The 27,428-nt window shown below is 37.5% G+C and overlaps 1 protein-coding gene and 1 non-coding gene across 4 annotated transcripts; both read left to right on the plus strand.

Annotated features, from left to right (window-relative positions):
* The first annotated feature begins 3,886 nt into the window (after positions 1 to 3,886).
* LOC114086653 (U6 spliceosomal RNA) lies at positions 3,887 to 3,993 on the plus strand. Its single transcript, XR_003581653.1, has one exon. It is a non-coding gene; the product is annotated as a U6 spliceosomal RNA (small nuclear RNA).
* A 3,391-nt stretch (positions 3,994 to 7,384) lies between these two features.
* Positions 7,385 to 26,955, plus strand: Btf3 (basic transcription factor 3). 3 transcript variants are annotated; one of them, XM_071612500.1, is made up of 7 exons: positions 7,385 to 7,508; positions 8,076 to 8,144; positions 11,158 to 11,271; positions 11,584 to 11,785; positions 13,137 to 13,193; positions 26,162 to 26,220; positions 26,938 to 26,955. In XM_071612500.1, the coding sequence occupies exons 2-7, from the start codon at positions 8,076 to 8,078 to the stop codon at positions 26,938 to 26,940; spliced, it is 504 nt and encodes a 167-aa protein (XP_071468601.1). In that variant the 5' UTR covers positions 7,385 to 7,508; the 3' UTR covers positions 26,941 to 26,955. The 3 variants fall into 3 exon arrangements, with proteins under 3 accessions (XP_071468601.1, XP_027783634.1, XP_071468602.1); XM_027927833.2 differs by lacking the exons at positions 26,162 to 26,220; positions 26,938 to 26,955 and adding an exon at positions 14,169 to 14,457; XM_071612501.1 differs by lacking the exons at positions 7,385 to 7,508; positions 26,162 to 26,220; positions 26,938 to 26,955 and adding exons at positions 7,597 to 7,746; positions 14,169 to 14,457.
* The last annotated feature ends 473 nt before the right edge of the window (positions 26,956 to 27,428 follow it).

Below are 27,428 nucleotides of genomic sequence, written 5' to 3' on the forward strand. Positions count from 1 at the left end.
GGTTTTCTAGGTACAGGTAGGGAGTCTGGATTTATTCTAAAAGTAGTGGGCAGGGCCAGGGATGTAGCTTCGTTAGCATTTGCCTAACATGCACTTGGCCCTGGGTTCAATACCCACTACTGGCAAGAGAAAGAGAAGGGGGTTGCGGGGACAGGGAGTGGAACAATAAACAGACATTGGGATGCTATTTAAACAGAGGAAATTTTATTTGCTTTAAAAAAAAAATTAAAAAAAAAAAAACTTATGTGGAGCATGAGTATCAGGAGGCAAAGTGGAAACAGGGAGGCAAATTAGGAGGCTGTTATAGTAGCTCAGGTGAGGGATGATGGTGGTTTGGATTAGGATGATAATAGTAAATGTTTAAGTGGTCAAATTTGGGCTTTATTTTGAAGTTAAGACAGTAAGATTTGCTGACAGATTTATGTGGGAGATAACAGAAGAGTTGACTCTCAAGTGTTTTGATTTAATGGTGGATGGAAAATATTATTTTTAGGTGTACTGTATTTGAGATATTTGGGAGGTTGGTTAGTCATTTGAGTAGAGATAGTGAATAAGTAGTTAAACAGATTTTTACTGGACACCAGGAGCAGAATTGAAATAAGCATAGTTCTTAGCAGCCAGCAACACAGTATAATGGTTATTATTAACAGACCATGGAAGAGACTGCAAGGGTTCATGTTTTGCTTTGCCAATTACCAGCACTGTGACCTTATGTAAGTTAACCTCTCTGTGCCTCAGTTCTCTGGTTTTGTAAAACCAGGAATATCTACTTCGTAGGATCAAATGAATGCAAAATCTAAGAACAGTGCCTAAAATATTTTAAAGACTTAAAAAAGATTATATGTTAGCCATAATTAGCACATTGTCACTTTAAGACAATACAGAAGCTGCTCATTAATTTTCTTCTCCCATCTTCACTCCCATTCTGTTTCCCCATAAAGATGCTCATTGTAATACTGAAATGACTTTTAATATGCATATGTCTTTTATTAGATGTCATGTTTTATGTGCTTTTCCTTTTAAGAAACTTTTATCATTCAGGATAGTAAAATAAAAAACTATATATAATACACAGGTCAGGAGACAGACCCTATTCCCTACCCTAGACACCTTTTATGTGCATCCTCCCAATTATAATCACTTTCTCTCAAGAATAACCCCTATTCTTCTATAATAATTCATTTTTTTTCACTTTTATCACTTAATTATATATCCCACAACACTGTAGGTTTGCCTGTTTTCCTTAGGGTTTGTTTGATATGTCTTAGTAAATATCCCCTTATTCCTTTGGAGTTTTTGATTGTTTTAGTACTGTGGAATTGAACCCAGGGCCACTTAACCACTGAGCCACATCCCAGCCCACCCCCCCTTTTTGAGACAGGGTCTTGCTAAGTTGCTGAGGCAGTTTTTGAACTTGTGATCCTCCTGCCTCAGCCTCCTGAGTTACTAGGATTATAGGCAAGTGCCAGCCACTGTGCCCAGCTCCTTTGGAATTTGTTTAAGAAAAAATTATCCTATCACTTTCTATAAGCTGAATTTTGTTGACTGCATTCTGTAGAACAATTTAACAAGTTTTTCTCCCCCTTATACATTCTTCAATTTGATATCTAGATCATACTGAAGCAAAAGAAAAATTATGTTTCCACTCAACAAGAGTACAACAGACAGGTTTAACTGACCAAAATATAATGGAATTTCCAAAATCAGCAAGAAATAAGAATAAAAAATATAATATGTTCTGAAATCCACCTAACAGATAACACGAGACCTTCAGGAAATTTTAATAACTGATAAAATACATAAATATTTAAATTGGAAAAAATAGGTGAAAATTTTGGTGGTATGATAGTTTGGTACTCAGCATCCATTAAATCTTTCTAAGACTTCTCTGCAATTAGGATTTTAGAGATAAATTATTTCTGCTAATTAGGTCATTTGAGTGAATTTGAAGGTGACCTGAACCTAAAGCCTTCTTCCTGCTGCTCTTTTGTTGTGTTGTTTTTGCTGGCAAGCGCGCTCAGGAAGATGGAAGAATTGACTGTAGCAGCTTTGTAAGTGGTAAGTAGTAGTTGCTACAGTATCATTTCAATTCTCAAGTTGTAGTTACAGTGGTGTACTCTTAATATTAGTAATTCTGGTTGTGGCATCTTAATTCTCTATCCTCCTCCTTGGTACAGACAGTGGATGCAGCTCCCTTGACAACCCAGTTCTGCAGTACTACCCTGGGACAATATGAGCCAAAGCCCCCTTTTCTAGCCCTTTAAACAATTTTCTAAACACCAATTCTCTATATTAAATCCTTGTATGTTTAAAGTAGAAAGATCTATTTCCTGTGACTAAACAGACTCATACAATGACTAGTAAAGATATAAAAGCATCCCAAGTTGATCTGCACAATTCAATCCCAATAAAAAATTAAATAATTGAACAAGCCCTAAAATGTATATGGAATAAAATATCTGTGAATATATCAACTTAAAAATAAAAGATGGAATTATCATCTCTTAAGAATATGAGTTTATGTGTTGATTTGATAATTATTAATGGTGGGTGATGGGTCTACAGGTGTTTATTATTATTTTTTATTTTTTATTTATCTTAAGTTTTCCATAATAATGTACAAAGAATATTTAGTCCAGAATTCAAAAGAAGTTAGTATTTGAATTATAAATTTAGGATTCTTCAATATAATAATATTTAAAACTATGGGGTAGGATATAATACTATTTAGGGAAAAAAATAAAAGAGAACAAGGACTAAAAAGTGAGCAATTCAAAATCAACTCAAAATAAACCAAAGTAGACTGAGGAGACACCAGAAAAGTTGAAAAACCATGAAAATGAGATATTTTGGAAGCCTGAAGAAGAAAATGTTTCAAAAGCAGAGAAGTGGCCAAGGGTGCCAAATGCTGCTCAAGGCTTAAAAAGCGAGAACTTGGAATTTATCTTTTTTGATTTGCTAAGCTAGAGGTTCAGACAATTGTTTTGGAGAAATTCTGCTATAAAAGGGAGCCCAAATGTAAAGTAGTGGCTACAGGGTAACACCATTCAAAAGAAAATTTTTCCTTTGTCTCTTTTAAGATGTCTGGTGTTAAAGCATTTTATTGTACTAGCAGAATGATGTAGGTGAATGTACAAAACAAAGACAGATAGGAGACAATAATAGAATCAAAATCCTGAAACAGGGATTGAGTATGGGTAGAGGCAATTTTCTTCCATGCATAGCAGGAGTGAAGGTGACATTTATACATTAAATACGTATAGATGGATAGATTTAGTGCAGGGGAGACAAGGTTGGTTGTATCCATTTTCAAACCTTTAACCCCCTAAGCCTCAGCTCCTTCACCAGTAAAATGAGGAGTATCCTCTCATAAGATTTCTATGAGGAACAAAGAGCAAGAACTCAATATAACCTAGTGGGAAATAAAGATTCCTGATTCATTTTTTCCACTAACTCAACAAAATTATCAATCTCTCACTTTGGATTTAATAAAATAATGAGATTGAGAGTGTTTCAGCAGTATTGCCTGAGTCTTGGGAGAGATAAAAATATAGGCATTAACTTGACAAACACAGAGATACTAGAAGAAGAGTACAAGGAAGTTTACAAAGAAAGAAAAGAAAGGAGGAGATGAAGGAAGAGATGAAGAAGAACAATGATGAAGATGATGGAGATGACTTTGAAGAAAAGAAGGACTATGAAGAATACAACAACAAGAAAAAAACTAAATGAAGAAGAAGTCATTGTTGTCTATTGTGGCTATCTGGCAAGGGCTAGGTCATGAAGCAACTAAAACCATAGGAGCATTCATCCTAAGTGATTCCTCAAAACCTCTTGCAGATCAGAATGGGACTCAAAGGCCTTTAAGAAATAAACATAATAAATAGTGCTCGTTTCAGCAGCACACATACTAAGATTGGAACAATACAGAGAAGATTAGCATGGCCCCTGCACAAGGATGACACACAAATTCATAAAGCATTCCATATTTTTTATATACCAAGCTCTGAAAGAAAATGGATGCCAGCTGAGAATGATAAACCCAGCAAAATTAAGCTTCAGAATTGATGGTAAAATAAAAACTTTTCATGATAAACAAAACATAAAAGAATTCATAACTAGAAAGCCTGTACTACAAAACATTCTCAATAAAATATTTCATGAAGAAAAAATGAAAGTGAAAACCAGCAAAGGGAGAAGGATACTATACTAGAAGGATACTCAATCAAAGGATAAACTAATTCAAAGTAAAAACCAGAAATAAATCAAAATAAAAATAATTTCTCAATAATAACATTTAATATAAATGGTCTAAACCCATCAACCAAAAGACACAGACTGACAGATTAGATTAAAAGACAAAAGCCAACAATATGCTCTCTTTAAGAGAATCACCTCATAGGCAAAGACATCCACAGACTGAAGGTAAAAGGATGGGAAACAAACATATCATTCACGTGGATCTTGTAAGCAAACAGGGTTTTCTATCCTCACATCAGATAAAGTGGACTTCAAACCAAAGTTAATCAGAAGGGACAGAAGGACATTTCATACTGCTTAAGGGAAGTATACAACAACAAGACATACCAATTGTAAATATTTATGCCCCAAACAATGGAGCATCTACATATATTAAACCAATCCTTCTCAGTTTCAAGAATCAAATAGACCACAACATAATAATAGCAGGTAACTTTAACATGCCTCTGACACCACTGGATAGATCCTCCAAACAAAAACTATAGAAGTAAAAAAATATAATTGATAATTTAGATTTTACATACATATATAGAATATTTCATCCATCAATGACTGAACACACTTTCTTCTCAGCAGCACACAGATCTTTCTCTAAGATAGACAATGTTATGTAAATTATCACATGTTGGTATACAATTGTAATATTGTTTTAGCATCTATAGTGTAATTTTGATAGCTCCTTTCCATTAATATTTTTTGTTCTTACTTTTTTCTTAGACTTGTTTTGTTTCAAACTTTAGCTTTATCATATATTTCTGTTTACTCTTATTTTTTCCTTCCTACTCCCTAATTTGAAAATAATTTGATTGTTAATCTAGCTTCTTTCTGATACAAGTACTTTAAGTTATAAATGTTCATCTGAGTACTGTTTCATCCCAGAGATTCTGGTATTTTAAGATATTATTATCATTTAGTTCAAAGCACTTCTTATTTACTTTACTTGTGCTTTCTTCTTTGACCTGTGAGATATTTATAAGTGTGTCATTTAATTTTGAAGTAGTTGACATGTGAGAGTGGGGGTTCTATATATCTTAAGGTGATTGGTTTCTAATGTAATACATCATGTAGGAAACACAGTCTGCATGATTTCAAATTTGAAAATAAGTAATGGAAATGCTTTTTACATTGACTATATTGATTACATACGTGTCAAAACAGATCAAACTGCATACTTCAAATATGTGCATTTTATTATACTTCAATTTCACCTCAATAAAGCTATGAAAAAATTTAAAAGAAATATGCATAATATAAAGTGAATATTTTGGCTCCTGCTGAAGTACAACTCAGAGATGAAAACAATTCATGGGTTTTGATTAGATCATAAACTATAAACCACGGAGGAAAAACAGGTTTCTCCTTTCTCGCCTTCTCTATAGGCTATCTTGAATGAAGAGTAAATAATTCTTAGGCTGCTCCAGCTCAGCAGTGAAGTGTGAAAGCCAATTATTGACATTTGCCATAGACATTGGGAGCACACAGAAAATGGTATTTCCAAACAAGATTACAAGGAAGTAACTACTTGGACGGTGGAGAGGAGAAAAAAATCCCTTCAGTTGTTTTTGAAGAGATTGGTATGTAAATATGACCAAAACCAGAAATAAGTGCCTGGCTGCTCACAAAATAAGTGGGAAACAGCTGGGGTAAAATAAAATTCTTCTCTTCTATAATCATCTTTGATGATTTTCAGCATGGTACAGATATTTAAAATTACAAAAGAGTAAAAAATAACTCACATTTCCTGAAAACAGATGTATAACAATTCTCGAAAACAGGTATTGAGTACATATGTACAAAATCTTGTTTATGTAAAACAAGAAAACATCACAACTAGGAAGTTTCAAATGCTCCTTGTATCACGTGGAGGAAAGGGGTGAAAATGTTCCTGGACAAAGACATACATTCCTTTCAAAAAGGGGAGTATTTCCATATATTTTATATCTTTATTGTACTGGATAATTTTGGCAGTATTTTTATTTGATCTTCACCATCAGGATGGGAATTCACATGACCTAACAATACTAACACCCTTTTATGTACTAAAATTTACTCATTTTATAATAGAAGCAACATTGTTTTTTTAGTATAAAATAACTGTTACGATTAATCTAAAAAGCAATATCTCAGTGATTTTCTTAATAAGATACCACAGTTTTAGCAAATTTGCACCTAAAAAATATTCAAAGAAAAAAAATTATCTTAATTGGAAGGAGTATGCACTTACACAAGTTTTCTTGCTATATAAATTTTATTCTCTCTGGCTAAGATTTTTTGACTCACTTTTGAAATGTTTTCGCATTTCATAGATATGACCACAAAATTTGACCAGATAGAATCTTTTGTTTTAGTTGCCATTTTAAAAATTGGTTTTAAGATTTCCTTAAAGCTTGTCCTGGCATTTAACATATTTTAACCCACATCCACGCATTTAGTCTCTCCAAACACAGCAGGCACAATTTTGTCTTTGATTGAATTAAAGGTAAAATCTGTTCCATTGTGAATCGCTATTGACAAATCCATGCCAATTCGCTATCAAAAGTAGCTTTTTGCCTATAAAAGAAATAGAAGGTAAACACATAGCTGGGTTTTAAAAGGTTCATTGTCCTCTAGAGTCGCTGAAAAGAAGATTATCCAGCCCCACCTCTGGTCCTACAGAATTGCTTTTTGAGGGGTGGAGCTCAGGGATGAATTCTGAACACATTCCTCAGAAATGCTGAATCGAAATCTATCAAACCATCTAATCTTGGAAAGCAAAATTAGCTTCGCAGTTTTTGACAGTTCTCCGATCTACACATTTCAGTGTGTGGACACCTGCTAAACATACGAGCACCGTGGGCGCCCTAAACCCTTTCTTCTGACCTTAACGAACTTCGGGATTGGGCCCGAAGGAGTTAAGATGCATTTACTCAACCTTAACTGTAAAGAATCAAGTTTTCTGACTTAGCGGCCCTTTGCCGGGACTATGGGCGGCGCCCCCATGCAGACTACCGCCGCTGGAAGACAAGAGGAGACTAGAGGCCGGCTGGGGGCAAAGCCGTCACAAACGTCGCGGCGCGCCGCTGCGCGTGCGCAGTGAGGCAAAGCCTATTTCCTGACTTTTGGAGGAAGTGGCGTTTCATCACTTCCGGCCTCCCTCTAGCTGCCATCTTGCGTCCCCGCGTGTGTGCGCCTAATCTCAGCTGGTCTGCCTGAGACCCCCTGAGCGCCAACCCTAGTCCCCCGCGCGGCCCCATTTCCGCTCCGACAAGGTACAAAAAGGCTCTGGACGCCAGCGTGGGAGGAGGACGGGATCGGGGGCGGGAAGTTCCCGGAAGGAGCGAGACAGGGAGGGACAGGGCTGAGGACAGGAAGGCGATGCGACGGACAGGCGCACCCGCTCAGGCTGATTCTCGGGGGCGAGGTCGAGCCAGGGGCGGCTGCCCTGGGGGCGAGGCGACGCCGTCTCTTCCTCCACCTCGCGGCGGAACCCGAGGACAGGAGCCTCAGGTACCGCGAGGCTTGCGGAGATGCGCCGGGCCGGGCAGGCCCTGGCTAGGCCGAGGCCGAGCCAGGGCCGGGGTGGGGGGAGTTGGACAGGCATGGGGTAGAGCCCTTGTTTAGGGCTGTAAAGGGGGGGGGGGTTGTGGGGGTGGGAAGGGGAGATGGGTGCTCCTTGAGCTCTCTCCGAGCCGAAATTTGGAGCTTTGCGGGGTGGTTTTGGGATTCAGGCCTTGGCCTGTGTAGGACATTTGTTCTACTGGTGTTTTGGGAAATAGCGAGCGTGGAATGCGAGAGTGAGCTTGACATTTCCATGCTGAGAATTTCCTTTTTTCTAGATGAAAGAAACTATCATGAACCAGGAAAAACTCGCCAAACTGCAGGCACAAGTGCGAATTGGCGGAAAAGTAAGTTTTAGTAGTTTTATTTTTGACATTCTATTTGCTCTTAGGATATTGTTGATTTGCCACTTTGCCCATCTTGAGAAATTAACAAAAGTAGTAAATTCGGGGTGAGGGCGGGAAGTGGAGGTTAGATAAATATGAATGAGACTTGCAGGTTGTATATTAAAAGGGATAAAAGCTTTTATCTAAACTAAAAAACATTGCTTTTATGTAAATGTTTGCTTTCAGTGTTACAGTGTATAAGTAGAACCAAAATGTTTCCTAATTTTTTTAGTAGGAAAAAATGTGTCATTTCAGTTAGATCCTTGTCCTCCATAACTTGACTTGTTTTGGTTTAATTTGTACAAAGTCAGTGGGATTTGTTTGTTTCTTTTCTGTACTGGGGATCTAGAACTAGCACATGCTAGGCAAGTACTCTACCACTGAGCTACACTCTCAGCCCTTTTTGTTTTTCAATAGTTTTTCCTATTAATACTTAAGTTAGAAGTTTGTGTCATATAAATTAAGACCTTTCTGTAAAGCATTCTGAGCGAAGTGCCCTTCTGGTTAGTTCTGTATTTTCAAGGATATTTGAAAATATCTTTCTATATATTTTGGAGTTTAAGAACAGTGATTGTTTTGAAAGTATTACCTAAGCAGATGTCTTTTCTATTCTGACTTTGCAGTTATGCTAAAACTGAGAGAATGGAAATAATTGAATTTTAAATGATCATTTTGGGGTTAATTGAGTCTCCCCCCCCCCCCCCCCCCCTTGTGGATACTGATTGTTCATGGCAGTTCTTTTTGGGACTTGTTTTTCAGATCATTCTCTATGTAATTTACTTAAGTCAGAAGTTTGCTTTAGACAGAAGTCTGCCTAGTTGTATTTTGTATTGTTAGCACATTCCTAGTATTTAACAAGGTGTGGCAGCTTGTTGAAACAGAGCATGTCTTTACTTGGTAAAACTTGTGAGGCTTCCATAGTACAAGTTTATTATCTATTAAATTTTCCAGACTTTAAGCATTTGCCTTCAAGAAGAGTCTGTTGTGAAGTAGGCAAAAGTTTAACTTAGGTTAAATAGTTATGATGCAGCTCTGATAAATTACTGGACTTTGCCAGCAGTGAATATCCTGATTTCCCCTGCATCCTTCCTTCTGCTGACACTTTTAATCTTCAAGATCCACACTTTTCACATTAACACATTAGGTGTTTTAGGTGTTTCTTATCCTTTTCAACAATTACCAGGCTGTAGCCTTTGGAAGCCAGAAAAACTCATCATATTTTTTGCGAACTATCGTTGGGATGTTCTATATCTGTATATTTTTAGCCATTATTCCATTATTCCACAGTTTGAGGAATAATGTTCTTGTGTGCAAGCTTGTTACTCTGATCATTAGGTTTTACTGTTGAAAGGCATCATACCAGGGCAAAAGAAACTCTTAAGGTTTTCCAAGATTTTTAAAGCTGACTTTGTATCTTAACATCTTAATACTTGTTAGCTTATATAAAAGTATTTCTGTTGTCATTGTACTATGTAAACATTTTCTATACCTTTTAAAAAACCTACTTATGGGATGTGAAATTGAGTGAGTTTTGCCTTAGAGTAAGTGACGTTAGCTACTTTTAAGGTTTTAAGGATTGATATTATAAAAGCTTTCGATTGCATTATTTAATCAGAACAAAATAACTTAGTAAAAATTGAACTCTGCACATGTGAAATGTATAGAACCTATAGGTGGTTTGCTGGTTTTGTTTTTGTAATCTTACAGGTATCTTTGGAAATGAGGTATCTATCTACACAACCACTTCAGTGATTATTATTCTGTTTGGGGGAGGATTTGATAATCAGTTTGTGTGTGTGTTCTTTAAATGGTGATTTACTTAAGCCTTTGCTATTTTTAATCCTGAAAAGGTAAAATTTAAGAAGGGAAAAGTCTTTAGGGGGATTTCTAGCCTAGTAGTGGAGTCATTTTTTAAAAAATATGTATGTAATTAATCTGTGATAAACGCCTAGTATAATAGAAGCATTTTTAAAATACAGAGATGGGAGTGACTTGGCACAGGAGTTTTAGGGAAGGCACAGAAAAGGTAATGGCTTGATAGTGTTTTAAAAGATGAATCAGAAATGGAATAGAGTTTGGGGTTGGTGAGGTGGTTGGTGTCATTGAGTGTCTTCAATGAGCTAGATTGGGTAAACAGTGAACAGAATAGATGCCTCCAGAAACTCAGATTATATTTTACAGAAATAAGTTTTATAAGGAAAAGTAAACCAGGATAGAAAGATGAGTATAGGAGTTGCTATTTTATATTTTTAATTGATAAAAGCCTCTTTGATAAGGTAACATAAGAGCAGAGTTCTGCAGTGAGGAAGGGAACCGTGCAGATGCTAGGAGAAGAGAGCATGTATCACTGCCCTGGGTTCATAGCCTGTTTGGCCTGTTTAAAGAACAGCAAAGAGGTTTATTTGGCTATGGAGAATATGGTCAAGCACAGAGTATTAAGGGCAGTCCAGATCATGTATAGGGGCCTTGTAAGTTAAATAAGAACTTCAGATTTTTACTCTAGGATTCTGTAGAAGTACATGTATAGATCTATATGATTATTCCACACACTATCTTGCCTGGGAGTATTGTTTTAAATGTTGATTTTTCTTTAATGTAAAAGTAAAAGATAAGTAATTTTGGATGTGGAGCTTTTTAAAATGAAGTTTAATCTAGGTTGATACATGCCACCTTTACTTTTACAGCAGATAGTATAAAAGGACTTAAATGTTAAGGACTTTCAAAGGATTTTTTTAAAAAAAATCTGACAAAACTTAGAAGCTTAGAAGTTACTAAAGATTTATAAACAGTTCTTTACTTTTTCTCTTTTTGCTTCCGTCTTTACCTTAGTTTGCCTACTTAACGGCATAGTTTGTGGTTATGGTTATTTTCTCATGGCAGAACCTAAAGCCAGAAAAGAATTAGAAACTGCTCCCACTTGAAAATGTTTGTTATATTATAAATGTGCTGTTTTCTCCTTTCCTCCCTATATTAGGGAACTGCTCGCAGAAAGAAGAAGGTGGTTCATAGAACAGCTACAGCAGATGATAAAAAACTTCAGTTCTCTTTAAAGAAGTTAGGGGTAAACAATATCTCTGGTATTGAAGAGGTAAGAGTCAAATAAGACTTGGCTGGAAAAAGATTACATGTTCATGCAATAAAAAAATTGTAATTCTGTTTTTAGCAAAGTATTTCATATCCCGCTAGACTTTAAAGTTTCTAAAATGTGTTTTTACTCTGTTAACTAATATGAGGGAGATTGTTAAGTTTGAGAGCTATTTGATAACAGATTTCATTGCAGGCAAAATTTCACCTGAACTTCAAAGTGAAATAATAGATTAGTTAGCCAGACTTCAGGTTTTTGTTTTTGCTTTTAAAGGGCTCTTGAATAGGCATACTAATTTTAATTTTTTCTTTTTAGGTGAATATGTTTACAAACCAAGGAACAGTGATCCACTTTAACAACCCTAAAGTTCAGGCGTCTCTGGCAGCAAACACTTTCACCATTACAGGCCATGCTGAGACAAAGCAGCTGACAGAAATGCTACCCAGCATCTTAAACCAACTTGGTGCAGACAGTCTGACTAGTTTAAGGAGACTGGCTGAAGCTCTGCCCAAACAATGTGAGTTTCCTAGCAGTGGTTTTACTAGGGGTATATTTAGCAGTGCATTTTTTTGATCTCAGGACTCAAAGTTGATGAGATTTTTGTTTTTAAATCTGGAATGTGAACTTTAGTCTTAAACACACACACACACTTTTAACTGATCTTTAAACAAGTGTTCTTGGTGTTCGTAGAATTTATCTAGTTTGTTGTGATCATTATAGTTGATTTAGTGGAGTATTTGTTTTGTACTAATTTGCTTGCTTTGAATCAGAACTAAGGATTTTTACCTTTGTTTGCTGGAAATGATGAGAATGTTAATTTTGGACTTTCTGGTAACCACTAATAAGTTAGAATTGATTAAAAATATATTAGTGTAATTAACTGTTCCATATCATTCATCATTTCTATGTGCTGGGAATATTTGGACTCTTGAAGTTATTTTTGGAATACATAACAAATTGTCTGCTGTAGTTGTAGATTTCTTTAGTTGTATCACTACAGTTGGAATTGCCAATAATTATTAAGAGATGACCTGCCAGTGTTTTAGAGGTTTTAATTACAGTTTGCTAGGGATTTTGTTCAAGACAGAGAGTAGTGTAGTTGAATACATATACATAAAGGGGGAGGATGCAACAACTTTACACTGAAGATTTTTGCTTAAGATTTTGAAGAATGGGAATATAGGAGAAAATCTGTCTTATTATATGACTTAATATTTAATCACCCATGTTTTTCTAGGTGTTGACTCACTCTGCCTCATTTTATATTTGTGTTATTATACATAGATATTAAAACATTTTAAGCCATCTTGGGCTCTCAGAACTATAGCAGGCTTTTAAAATATCCCACTGATAATTATAAAGGTCTAGTTCTCTGAGATCTCAACCCTCACCCTTGGTTCACATTTTTGTTTGATAAAGGAGTGATGAGGATGATTGCCATTCAAAGACACTTTAAATTTTTTGAATCTTTTATTTCATTTCAGTAAATGTTTGTTGAGCTTTATGCTATGCACAAACAGCAGAGTATCTGACCACTTCATTTGCTTCTTAAAATAATATTAACCGTTAGATGGTGTGTGGGTTTTACCTGTCTGTACCCTGAGGGCTCCTGCCTGCTCTCAGAACTTATGGTGAGCCAGAGGGATTGAAAAGATGGGTATATAATTAGTTTTGTTAGCCATTATTAATATTCTTGTCCCTTGTAAACATCAGAATATCATGTTATTAATGGTACTATAGGCAAAATCCCACAAGTCACTTGCCATCATGAATATAGATTGTAAGAACACTTGGCATTTTATCTGTTCTTTTTGTTAATGTTGTTGAAAACCTGGAGAAATATATGTTAATTTGTTTTCCTTTCACAGCTGTGGACGGAAAAGCACCACTTGCTACTGGAGAGGATGATGATGATGAAGTTCCAGGTAGGATCCTTCACTTGTGGTTATCTTAGCAAGGGAGAACAAAGAGTCTTTACAGATAAACTACCTTAGAGATGGGGGTGTGGGAAGTGAGGGGCAGGGGACATGGAATGAAAACAATAATGGAGTGTTTTTAACTAGGACTTAATGTTTATTGGCTTGACCTGTTTTCTGTTTGGGATCTCAAGAAAGTATAGGTATATAACCTTAAATATTAAATAAGTAGGTATATATTTTGTGACCTAAATATAATGGTCTGTGGATCAGAAATAACCTTTGATTCCTACTTAAAAATTTGTGAGTTTTGGTCTGGGGTTGTGGCTCAGCGGTAAAGTGCTCACCTAGCACGTGTAAGGTGCTGGGTTCAACCCTCAGCACCACATAAAAATAAATAAATAAAGATATTGTCCAGCTACGACTAAAAAAATTTTTTTTTTTTTTTTTAATTGTGAGTTCATGAGAAAGCATGGAGAAGTTGCTTAATTATCTTGGGATATAGTAAAATCTGTGGCAGAATAGCTTCTTTGGTAATCTTGAAGCATTTTTCTCTTTATTATTGGATAATTTACTTTATTCTAAAACAAATAATGAATTGAGCAGGAGAATCACTAATATTGCCACTTGGCAAAACAGGTGCATAAGAGCCCAAGAAAACTTTAAAATCATGTGTCATTGTCATGGTCTTCTTTGGTTCTGCTTCCCCATATTGATTGATGCATTGCATTGTTTATTTTCTTTTAATGGGAGGGGAATAGAGAGGGTATAAACATTTAAGTGTGCTTATTAAATCATTGTCAAATTAATAGCTTTCTTTGGTATTAGTTATATGCCCAAACATGCAGTTCTCAATGTACCAAGTAGATAGTGGCCTCTGGAAATAATGACATGTGTTTAAATTTGAGAGCATTTTCTTATCTCCTGTTAAGATTTGATAATTGTTTGTAGAGTGGCTTTTTTCAGAATTTTTTTCCCCCCTAGATCTTGTGGAGAATTTTGATGAGGCTTCTAAGAATGAGGCAAACTGAACTGATCAACTTCTGAAGAAGATAAACTTGAAGAAGTTACTGGGAGCTGCTGTTTTATATTATGACTGCTTTTTAAAATTGTTTTGTTTATGGATCTGATAAAATCTAGATCTCTAATATTTTTAAGCCCAAGCCCTTTGGACACTGCAGCTCTTTTCAGTTTTTGCTTATACACAATTTATTCTTTGCAGCTAATTAAGCTGAAGAAGCCTGGGAATAAAGTTTGAAAAAAGGTTAATAAAGTTCTTTGCCTAGTAAATGGTTTTATTTATTTCATTGACAATGACCCATGCCCAGCAAGCAAAGTTGTTAATGGAAAACTAAACATTGGCATGTTATATGACTGATAGCCTTTGATGAAATATAATTAAAGATTTTAAAATACAGCATAACATAACAAAGGTAATATAAAACTCTCATGCTTGAAAACTTGGCACTCCACAAGCCCTTAGGGTTTCTATGGTTTAACTATATGGTTTGAATATTCCTGTAGGTAAGCAAAGGGTTTTTTTTCCTCTTAATATTGTCTGTCTTCATTGTAACATATTAAGAACCTTATGTGTATTATCTTAATTTTTCCCACTTCATCTTCAATTTATGAAGTAGGAACTTTGTACTTCTATTCTGTAAATACACCTTGAAATTCAGATTCTGTATCCCTTCTTTGTAGAATAATCCTTTTATGAAATGATTGAACAAAAAGTTTCTAGTAGGAATGTCTCCTGGATCACTTTGTATTTTTACTAAGTGATAATCCTATAAATGGCCAGGGCTAATTTTTAAAAGTGTTAGCATACAGTAGAATTGAGAGTATATACAGGTGTAAGAGTTATAACATGTAATGTGTACTGCGACCAGTGTCAGGATACTTATAGTTCCATCACCCCAGGAAATTCCCTTGACTTAAAGAATTACTGGAAATTTTGTTGAAGCAGCTATACAACTAAAAAAATTACAAATCATAATGAAATGATTGGGCCATGCTTATAGCTCAGTAGTAGAGCACTTGCTTCTCATATGAGGCCCTGTGTTCAATCCTCAGCACCACATAAAAAATAGATAAAAATAAAGATATTCTGACAACTAAAACTAGATATTTTTAAAAATACAAAAAAAATTATGTATAATCAGTAGCAAGACCAGTTAGAGAACAAAATTATTTCTACTTCTGACAATAATAAATGTTTATAGCAATTCACAAGGACCTTTTGAAGGTACTATACTGCTATACCTAAAAGTCCCTATTAGTTAATTGTACCAAAAATCAAAAATGAAGGACTATGTAAAGAGTATTTGCATCTTTACATTGACTCATTTTCTTCACATGTTATGTAACTCCTGTTAAAGTACACTGCTACAGTAACAATGGACCCTGAGGACTGAACAGTTAACAAAATTACAAACTGGTTGGGCTTTGCTACATTGATTCCAGTTTCCACTGCAACCCCTACTGGGACCCCTCATAGCTTCCTTCTTGGCAGAGATGATGGTGTGTAAAGCTGTTACATAAGTCATTTTTACATGTAGCTGACAAAACCAAGTAGAATAATACTATGGGAGGGCAATGGAGTGGGAGACCTTCCCAAACTCTGGAGAGTTTGCATTTCTGTTAATGATGCTGGTATCTATCTGAAATGCTTTGAATAGCATAAAAGTCCTCTATTCATCCTGAGTTTTTAGGATGACAGTAATAGGTCATGTGCTTAAGAAAACTGCCACTATCACAATAAATGTTCAGCTGTTTGACCTAGATCTATAGAAGAGAGCTACATAGAGGAGCAATGGATTTCTACTCAGACAAGTTTTTTGTTTTTTGCTTTCCTGTAATCTCTTTTATCAGGATAGATAGGGTTATGGTACACTTAACAAATGACTAAAATTTTTAATTGCTACAAAGGTTTATTACACTTGATGTCTTTAGTTTATGTGTACTTTACTACAGGCACATCCTTTAGTTGGAACACTGCCAATCTCATTATAGGGAAAAGAAGGTAAACAGCTGGTTCCTCAAACTTGGTGGGAGGTGATACATACTACTAATGTTCACATTTCATCAACCAGACAACGTCACATGCATAGTCAAATCTGATGCCCATGGGAGTGTGGGAGGATAATTCTTCCCCAGAGCAGGGTAGTAGATAATTTTGAACAATAATAATCTACTGTATCCTGTAGATTTTCTCTTGATTTACTACAATTCCTGTAGCTACTATGACATCAATAGTGAGCCACTTTATTCAGATGGGGAAACAATTTTGAAGAGGTGAAATTACTTTTCTTAGGTCACTCAGCCCCTACAGTGATAGTACAAGATTCAAACCTAGTCCTGCTCTTTCAAGGTCACTACCTACTGGAAATAATGTTAAGCTCTGACAGACTAGAGGAGCAGGCAATTCTGATCTGGTGGAAAAAGCTTTCTACTATTAAGACTAGCTATGCTATGGTAACAAAAACGAAATGGTATTGGCACCAAAATAGACCATGTAGATCAATGGTATAGAATAGGATACACAGAGACAATCACACATAAGTACAGTTATCTCATACTAGACAAAGGTGCCAAAAACACATTGGCGAGAAGATAGCCTTTTCAATAAATGGTGCTGGGGACAAACCGTGTGCAGCAAAATGAAATTAAGCCACTATGTCTCACCATACACAAAGCTCAAAAGTAGATCAAGGGGGCTGGGGATGTGGCTCAAGTGGTAGCGCACTCGTCTGGCATGCGTGCGGCCCAGGTTCGATCCTCAGCACCACATTCCAACAAAAGATGTTGTGTCTGCCGATAACTAAAAAAAATAAATAAATATTAAAAAAAAAAAAAAAGTAGATCAAGGACCTAGGAATTAGACCAGAGACCCTACGCCTAATAGAAGAAAAGGTAAGCCCAAATATTCATCATGTCGGATTAGATCCTGTCTTTCTTAATCAGACTCCTAAACACAAGAAATAAAATCAAGAATTAAATGGGATGGATTCAAACTAAAAATCTTGTTCTCAGCAAAGGAAACAATAATGTGAAGAGAGAGCCCACAGAATGGGAGAACTAATACATGCACATCAGAGCCCTAATTTCCAGGATATATAAAGAACTCAAAAAACTTAATACCAAAAACAAATAATCCAATCAGTAAATGGGCTAAGGAACTGGATGGACACTTCTCAGAAGATATACAATTGATCAACAAATATATGAAAAATATTCAACTTCTCTAGTAATTAGAGAAATGCAAATCAAAACTACTTCAGTCAGAATGGCAATTATCAAGAATCCAAAAAATATTAAATATTGGCAAGAATGTGGGGGAAAAGGTACTCTCATACATTGCTGGTGGCACTGCAAATTGGTGCAACCACTATGGAGAGCAGTATGGAGATTCCTTATAAAACTTACAATGGAACCACCATTTGACCTAGCTGGTTCCTCAAACTTGCTGGGAGGTGGTACACATCCCACTCCTCCATCTATACCTAAAGGCCTTAAAATCAGCATACTACAGTGATGCAGCCACATCAATATTCATAGCAGCTCAATTCGCAATAGCTAAACTGTGGAACCAACCTAGATGCCCTTCAACAGATGAATGAATAAAGAAACTGGTGTATGTATACATAATGGAATATTACTCAGCATTAAAAGAATAAAATTATGGCATTTGCAGGTAAATGGATAGAGTTGGAGAATATCATGTTAAACAAAATAAGCCAATATCCCAAAAAAACAAAGGCTGAATGTTCTCTCTGATAAGAGGATGCTGATCCATAAGGCGGGTGGGGCATAGGAAGAATGGAGGAAATTTGATTGGGTAAAGGGGAGGGGTGGTGGGGAGGGGGAATGGAGGCAGGAAAGATGGTGGAATGAGATGAGCATCATTACCCTTGGTACATGTATGACCGCACATATGGTGCAACTCTAATCACATACAACCAGAAAAATGAAAAGCTGTGCTCCATTTGAGAATAATGAATCAAAAGGCATTCTGCTGTCATGTATAATTAATTAGAACAGATTTTTAAAAAAGACTAATTATGGACTAAACTAATTTTCAGCTGAATCTGAACCAGGGCCATACTAATGAGATAGACATCTATTTTGATCTGAAAGCTCTTAAAATTATTATCCTTTATATTTGTTGAAATAATCAAGCTAGAGTCCACTTGTATGAGCCCCATAACCCTGTGGTATGCAGGGAAAAAAACCCTACATTCTAAAATTGGGAAATATTTTTAAAAATGGTCAGTGTATCTATATGTTGGCTCTGATTTCTGCCTATTCTTTTTCTTCATTAATACTGGGTCAACATTCTTTTGTAGCTTTTCCTTGTTCCCTACTCAAATAAGACACTTAGATAAACATGTTACTTTTGAGAGAAATATGAAGACACCTAATAACAGTTTTCAGATTTTCCAAAATGATAATTAGAAAATTCTTCTATTCACACAAGTTTTCATATCTCCATTTTTTTTTTTATTTTTTATTGTTGGCTGTTCAAAACATTACATAGTTCTTGATATATCATATTTCACAATTTGATTCAAGTGGGTTATGAGCTCCCATTTTTACCCCATATACAGATTGCAGAATCACATCAGTTACACATCCATTGATTTACATATTGCCATACTAGTGTCTGTTGTATTCTGCTGTCTTTCCTATCCTCTACTATCCCCCCTCCCCTCCCCTCCCCTCCCCTCCCCTCCCCTCCCCTCTTCTCTCTCTGCCCCCTTTACTGACATTCGTTTGTCCCCCTTGTATTATTTTTCCCCTTCCCCTCACTTCCTCTTGTATGTACTTTTGTATACCTCTGAGGGTCTCCTTCCATTTCCATGCATTTTCCCTTCTCTCTCCCTTTCCCTCCCACCTCTCATCCCTGTTTAATGTTAATCTTCTTCTCATGCTCTTCGACCCTACTCTGTTCTTAGCTACTCTCCTTATATCAAAGAAGACATTTGACATTTGTTTTTTAGGGATTGGCTAGCTTCACTTAGCATAATCTGCTCTAATGCCATCCATTTCCCTGTAAATTCTATGATTTTGTCATTTTTTAATGCAGAGTAATACTCCATTGTGTATAAATGCCACATTTTTTTTATCCATTCATCCATTGAAGGGCATCTAGGTTGGTTCCACAGTCTAGCAATTGTGAATTGTGCTGCTATGAACATCGATGTAGCAGTGTCCCTGTAGCATGCTCTTTTTAGGTCTTTAGGGAATAGACCGAGAAGGGGAATAGCTGGGTCAAATGGTGGCTCCATTCCCAGCTTTCCAAGAAATCTCCATACTGCTTTCCAAATTGGCTGCACCAATTTGCAGTCCCACCAGCAATGTACAAGTGTACCCTTTTCCCCACATCCTCGCCAGCACTTGTTGTTGTTTGACTTCATAATGGCTGCCAATCTAACTGGAGTGAGATGGTATCTTAGGGTGGTTTTGATTTGCATTTCTCTGACTGCTAGAGATGGTGAGCATTTTTTCATGTACTTGTTGATTGACTGTATGTCCTCCTCTGAGAAGTGTCTGTTCAGGTCCTTGGCCCATTTGTTGATTGGGTTGTTTGTTCTCTTATTGTCTAATTTTTTGAGCTCTTTGTATACTCTGGATATTAGGGCTCTATCTGAAGTGTGAGGAGTAAAGATTTGTTCCCAGGATGTAGGCTCTCTATTTACCTCTCTTATTGTATCTTTTGCTGAGAAAAAACTTTTTAGTTTGAGTAAGTCCCATTTGTTGATTCTAGTTATTAACTTTTGTGCTATGGGTGTCCTATTGAGGAATTTGGAGCCCGACCCCACAGTATGTAGATCGTAGCCAACTTTTTCTTCTATCAGACGGCGCGTCTCTGATTTGATATCAAGCTCCTTGATCCATTTTGAATTAACTTTTGTGCATGGCGAGAGAAAGGGATTCAGTTTCATTTTGTTGCATATGGATTTCCAGTTTTCCCAGCACCATTTGTTGAAGATGCTATCCTTCCTCCATTGCATGCTTTTAGACCCTTTATCAAATATAAGATAGTTGTAGTTTTGTGGATTGGTTTCTGTGTCCTCTATTCTGTACCATTGGTCCACCCGCCTGTTTTGGTACCAGTACCATGCTGTTTTTGTTACTATTGCTCTGTAATATAGTTTGAAGTCTGGTATCGCTATACCGCCTGATTCACACTTCCTGCTTAGCATTGTTTTTGCTATTCTGGGTCTTTTATTTTTCCATATGAATTTCATGATTGCTTTCTCTATTTCTACAAGAAATGCCGTTGGGATTTTGATTGGCATTGCATTAAACCTATAGAGAACTTTTGGTAATATCGCCATTTTGATGATGTTAGTTCTGCCTATCCATGAACAGGGTATATTTTTCCATCTTCTAAGATCTTCTTCTATTTCTCTCTTTAGGGTTCTGTAGTTTTCATTGTATAAGTCTTTCACCTCTTTTGTTAGGTTGATTCCCAAGTATTTTATTTTTTTTGAAGATATTGTGAATGGAGTGGTTGTCCTCATTTCCATTTCAGAGGATTTGTCGCTGATATACAGGAATGCCTTTGATTTATGCGTGTTGATTTTATATCCTGCCACTTTGCTGAATTCATTTATTAGCTCTAATAGTTTCTTTGTAGACCCTTTTGGGTCTGCTAGGTATAGAATCATGTCATCTGCAAATAGTGATAAATTAAGTTCTTCTTTACCTATTTTGATGCCTTTAATTTCTTTCGTCTGTCTAATTGCTCTGGCCAGTGTTTCGAGAACTATGTTGAACAGAAGTGGTGAGAGAGGGCATCCCTGTCTTGTTCCAGATTTTAGGGGGAATGCCTTCAATTTTTCTCCATTCAGAATGATGCTAGCCTGAGGCTTAGCATAGATTGCTTTTACAATATTGAGGTATGTTCCTGTTATCCCTAGTTTTTCTAGAGTTTTGAACATAAAGGGATGCTGTACTTTGTCGAATGCTTTTTCCGCATCTATCGAGATGATCATATGGTTCTTATTTTTAAGTCTATTGATGTGGTGAATAACATTTATTGATTTCCTTATATTGAACCAGCCTTGCATCCCAGGGATGAATCCTACTTGATCATGGTGCACAATTTTTTTGATGTGCCTTTGTATCCGAGTGGCCAGAATTTTATTGAGGATTTTTGCATCTAGGTTCATTAGAGATATTGGTCTGTAGTTTTCTTTCATTGAAGTGTCTTTGTCTGGTTTAGGTATCAGGGTGATGTTGGCCTCGTAGAATGAATTTGGAAGTTCTCCCTCTTTTTCTATTTCCCGAAGTAGCTTGAAAAGTATTGGTATTAGTTCCTCTTTAAAGGTTTTGTAAAACTCTGCTGTATACCCATCCGGTCCTGGGCTTTTCTTAGTTGGTAGTCCTTTGATGGTTTCTTCTATTTCCTCAATTGATATTGGTCTGTTTAGGTTGTCTATATCCTCCTGACTCAATCTGGGCAGATCATATGACTTAAGAAATTTATCTATGCCTTCACTATCTTCTAATTTATTGGAGTATAAGGATTCAAAATAATTTTTGATTATCTTCTGTATTTCTGAAGTGTCTGTTGTGATATTGCCTCTTTCATCCCGTATGTTAGTGATTTGAGTTCTCTCTCTTCTTCTCTTCGCTAGCATGGCTAAGGGTCTGTCGATTTTGTTTATTTTTTCAAAGAACCAACTTTTAGTTTTGTCAATTTTTTCAATTGTTTCTTTTGTTTCGATTTCATTGATTTCAGCTCTGATTTTAATTATTTCTTGCCTTCTACTTCTTTTGCTGTTGTTTTGCTCTTCTTTTTCTAGGATTTTGAGATGAAGTATGAGATCATTTATTTGTTGGTTTTTTCTTTTTTTAAGGAATGAACTCCAAGCAATGAATTTTCCTCTTAGAACTGCTTTCAATGTGTCCCATAGATTCCGATATGTTGTGTCTGTGTTTTCATTAATCTCTAAGAATTTTTTAATTTCCTCCTTGATGTCTTCTATAACCCATTGATCATTCAGTAACCTATTGTTCATTCTCCAAGTGATATATTCTTTTTCCTTCCTTCTTTTATCGTTGATTTTCAGTTCCATTCCATTATGATCAGATAGGATGCATGGTATTATCTCTACTCCTTTGTATTGTCTAAGAGTTTCCCTGTGACATAATATATGATCTATTTTTGAGAAGGATCCATGTGCTGCTGAGAAAAAAGTGTAACTGTTTGATGTTGGGTGGTATATTCTATATATGTCAATTAAGTCTAGGTTATTAATTGTGTTATTGAGTTCTATGGTTTCCTTATTCAACTTTTGTTTGGAAGATCTGTCCAGTGGTGAGAGAGGTGTGTTGAAGTCTCCCATGATTATTGTATGGTGGTCTATTAGACTCTTGAACTTGAGAAGAGTTTGTTTGATGAACATAGCTGCACCATTGTTTGGGGCATATATATTTATGATTGTTATGTCTTGTTGGTGTATGGTTCCCTTGAGCAGTATGTAGTGTCCCTCTTTATCCCTTTTGATTAACTTTGGCTTAAAATCTATTTTATTTGATATGAGTATGGATACTCCTGCTTGTTTCCGAAGTCCATATGAGTGATATGATTTTTCCCAACCTTTCACCTTCAGCCTATGTATGTCTTTTCCTATCAAATGCGTCTCCTGTAGGCAGCATATTGTTGGGTCTTGTTTTGTGATCCATTCTACTAGCCTGTGTCTCTTGATTGGTGAGTTTAAGCCATTAACATTTAGGGTTATTATTGAGATATGGGTTGTTCTTCCAGCCATATTTGTTTATTCATGTTACTAAACATGGTTTGTTTTCCACTTTGATTATTTTCCCCCCTTTAGTGTCCTACCTCCCACTGTTGGTTTTCATTGTTATTTTCCATTTCCTCTTCCTGTAATGTTTTGCCAAGGATGTTTTGAAGAGATGGTTTTCTAGCTGCAAATTCTTTTAACTTTTGTTTATCGTGGAAGGTTTTAATTTCATCTTCCATCCTGAAGCTTAATTTCGCTGGAAACACAATTCTTGGTTGGAACCCATTTTCTTTCAGTGTTTGAAATATGTTATTCCAGGATCTTCTAGCTTTCAGAGTCTGTGTTGAAAGATCAGCTGTTATCCTGATTGGCTTACCCCTAAATGTGATCTGCTTCCTTTCTCTTGTAGCTTTTAAAATTCTCTCCTTGTTCTGTATGTTGGGCATCTTCATTATAATGTGTCTAGGTGTGGGTCTCTTATGATTTTGCACATTCGGCGTCCTGTAGGCTTCTAGGATTTGGGGTTCTGTCTCATTCTTCAAGTCTGGGAAGTTTTCTCGAATTATTTCATTGAATAGATTGCTCATTCCTTTGGTTTGAAACTCTGTTCCTTCCTGTATCCCAATGACTCTTAAATTTGGTCTCTTGATGTTATCCCATATTTCTTGGATGTTCTGCTCATGGTTTCTTAACAGTCTTGCTGAGCTGTCTATGTTCTTTTCAAGTTGAAATACTTTATCTTCATTGTCTGATGTTCTGTCTTCTAAGTGTTCTACTCTGCTGGTAGTATTCTCAATTGAGTTTTTAAGTTGGCTTATTGCTTCCTGCATTTCTAGGATTTCTGTTTGTTTGTTTTTTATAACCTCTATTTCCCTGTATAGTTGATCTTTTGCTTCTTGGATTTGTTTATGTAATTCATTGTTGAAGTGATCTTTCATTGTCTGATTTTGCTGTCTGATGTCTTCCTTGAGACTCCAGATCATCTGAAGCATGTATATCCTGAATTCTTTATCTGACATTCCATCAGCTGCAGCTATTACCTCTTCTAAAGTTGAGTTGACCTGCAATGCTTGTGGTCCTTTCTTTCCTTGTCTCTTCATACTGTTCGCGTTCCTTTCTTCTTGGTGAAACTGTTGTGCTATTGAATTTTCCCCCTATATATTTATATTGGTCTTGTATAGTTGCAAAGTCTCCCTCGCAGGCACGGGCGGCGGCTCTGCCCCTCCGCCAATTGGGGCAATGTGCCTACCACGCCGGCAGGCCGCTGGGCCTGCTCTGCCAGTCGGTAGCAGGTCCGCCGTCCTTACAGGCGCGGGCGGCGGCTCTGTCCCTCTGCGGGCCGCTAGGCTTGTTCTGTCGGTGGTCGCCGTTCTGCCTACTTTGCAGGCGCAGGCAGCGGCACTGCCCCTCTGCAGGCCTCTGGGGCTGTACTGCCAGTGGGTCGCAGGTCCGCCTACTTTGCAGGCGTGGGGGGGGGGGCGGCTCTACCCTTCCTCAGGCCACTGGGCCTGTTCTGTCTCTCAGTTGCAGGTCTGACCTGTTCTGATGGTGGTCTCAGTTCCGACTACCTTGCAGGCGCGGGGGGGAGGGGGCGGCTCTGCCTCTCAGCAGGCCGCTGCTCCTCTTCTGCCGGTGGGTCGCAGGCCCGCCTACCTTGCAGGAGTGATTGGAAGCTCTGTCCTGCCGCGGGCCACTGGGCCTTTTCTGTCGGTGGTCACCCTTCCCCTACCTGGCAGGCGAGGGGGGTGGGGGGCGGCTCTGCCCCTCAGCAGGCCGCTGGGCCTGCTCTGTGTTTGGTCCCAGTTCCCTCTACTATGCCAGCGCAGGGGGAGGGGGCAGCTCAGCCTCTCAGCAGGCGGCTGCTCCTCTTCTGCCGGTGGGTCGCAGGCCTGCCTACCTTGCAGGAGTGATTGGAAGCTCTGTCCCGCCACGGGCCACTGGGCCTTTTCTGTCTGTGGTCACCCTTCCCCTACCTGGCAGGCGAGGGGGGTGGGGGGCGGCTCTGCCCCTCAGCAGGCCGCTGGGCCTGCTCTGTCTTTGGTCCCAGTTCCCTCTACTATGCCGGCACAGGGGGAGGGGGCGGCTCAGCCTCTCAGCAGGCGGCTGCTCCTCTTCTGCCGGTGGGTCGCAGGCCCGCCTACCTTGCAGGAGTGATTGGAAGCTCTGTCCCGCCCTGGGCCACTGGGCCTTTTCTGTCGGTGGTCACCCTTCCCCTACCTGGCAGGCGAGGGGGGTGGGGGGCGGCTCTGCCCCTCAGCAGGCCGCTGGGCCTGCTCTGTGTTTGGTCCCAGTTCCCTCTACTATGCCGGCGCAGGGGGAGGGGGCGGCTCAGCCTCTCAGCAGGCGACTGCTCCTCTTCTCTCATATCTCCATTTTTGCAGTGAGTTCTGGGAATGCCAATGCAGTCAGCAGAGAAAATAGTGTCATATCTCCAACTGGGACACTTTGAACACTGTGAAACTAGACATTTGTATTTATTTTTTTAATTAGTCAATTAATTTGTTCAAATTTGTTATACATAGCAGCAGAATGTATTTCATTCTGGTTGTTTGTATTTATTTATTTTTAAGTTTTTAAAATTCTTTTTAATTCTTTTATTTATTTGTTTTTATGTGGTGCTAAGGATTGAACCCAGTGCCTCGCACATGCTAGGCAAGTGCTCTGCCATTGACCTACAGCCCCAGCACTTGTTTGTATTTATTTTTAAAAACACAACTGTCAAAATGTCAATGTGGACTAGAATAGATGCTTTTGGCAAGACATAGCTCTTTGGGTCTGAAAAATAGTAAAAACTGTCTAATGGGAAAACCGTAGATGTTTATTAGATATTCTACTTGTGCTTTGTAAAGCCAAGAAGAGTACTACCTCTGCCTTCAATCTAAAAATAAACACACTGATATGTTTCATAAACAGGGAAGGTTTCATAAGAGTTTGTATGTTCAGTTAGCAGGGAAGAGAATCAGTTGGCATCTAGCCAGAAGAAGTGGATCTCTATATACTTTTATTCCTTTGTTACTAAAGCATTATAGTCGATGAGTCCTGGGATGCATTTCTATTTCTATCATGATAACCAAGGACAGGAAATTCAGTGTTTTTTTGATAAGTCTTATATGTTGATGGGGGCCACGATCCATTGGAATTCTATCTACTGCCACAGTTTTAGAAATAATCCAGCCTTACCACTGGTGATCAAGGGTGCTACTCAATGTTAATCCACTCTAGGGAACATGGTGGAAGACAGCGAAGAAAGTGGGGAAGAAAGGGCAAGGACAAGACAAAAGGTGAGAAACAATTTTTTTTGAGAGTTAAAGTATTCATTCCACAGATTTTTATTTAATCTTTGCCAAATTTGCCAAAGAAACCCAAATGGAATTTGCTAACATCCAAGAGCTGTCTATTGAGATTATTTCTTTGTTAATTCCAGCAAAACTGGCTTTACTTATTTGTTATCTAAAGAGCTCATTCGCTTTAAATGGGTACAAACTACTGGAGTTTTAGAATCACTTTCTTTTTCTTTTTTGGGGTTGGTTCTGGGGATGGAAACAGAGCCTCATGCCTGCTAAGCATACATTCCAACACTGAGCTATATCCCTCAGGCCTTGAGGTGGTAGGATTTCTTAGTGATGTAGATAAGTATCCTAAAGGAAGATTTCTAAGTAGGAATCAATTTAAGTAACTGAAATGTAAGGGTAGCCACTCCAAGAACACATGAAAAAATCAACTACATATTTTAATTTTTACCTGATTCATCTGAGCAGTCACCACAGTCATTTCTGTGTTACAACCCTTTATCCACATATGTCCAAGTCTTCTTATTGGAACACTTGAATGTCAAATTTTGTGAGAGACTCTTCAACATGTGACCTGTACTTGATAAAGGCATTATTTTTAACATAAAACAATTAGGTTTGGTGAGGTTTGAATTATATTTCTGAATTTTAATTTTTAGCTACTACTGATTATTCCTTAATTTTCATAATTTGTCCCCTTCACCACAGTAGGTAGCTGATTCATCTTCTCCATAACTTCAATCCACCTTGCCATGACCAAGGAGGGAGGGTGGCAAGCAAGTAGTGAAGCCCTCACACAAGAAGCCCAGATGCTGTGAAGCTGTTTTGCATTGGTGATATGGTAAATCTGGAAGATATGTAAGACAAGTACTGGAGGTTGCCACGTGCATCCATGACCATGAACATCAAGCTTTGATAATATAATAATGTACCTCTTTTTACCTCCTTCTCTTACCATTGTTTATTCTCCTTCTTTCTTTCTTTTTCTGACCCATACTTCCAAACTGTGCAGGCCTACTTAACTTGTTTGCGTTTTTTTGCAAAACCATTGGTATTTTGGCAAGCAAGTGTGTACTTGTTCCTACCTGAGAAGTAACAGAAGGTGCCTGTGAGTCAGTAGACAGGCCTGGGCTCTGGTGTGAGTTTTGCCATGGATTGCTCATGCCCCCTCCATTATTTTCTTAGTTAGAAATAGAAAC

Source organism: Marmota flaviventris, chromosome 5, assembly GCF_047511675.1.
Source record: "Marmota flaviventris isolate mMarFla1 chromosome 5, mMarFla1.hap1, whole genome shotgun sequence".
Taxonomy (NCBI): domain Eukaryota; kingdom Metazoa; phylum Chordata; class Mammalia; order Rodentia; family Sciuridae; genus Marmota; species Marmota flaviventris.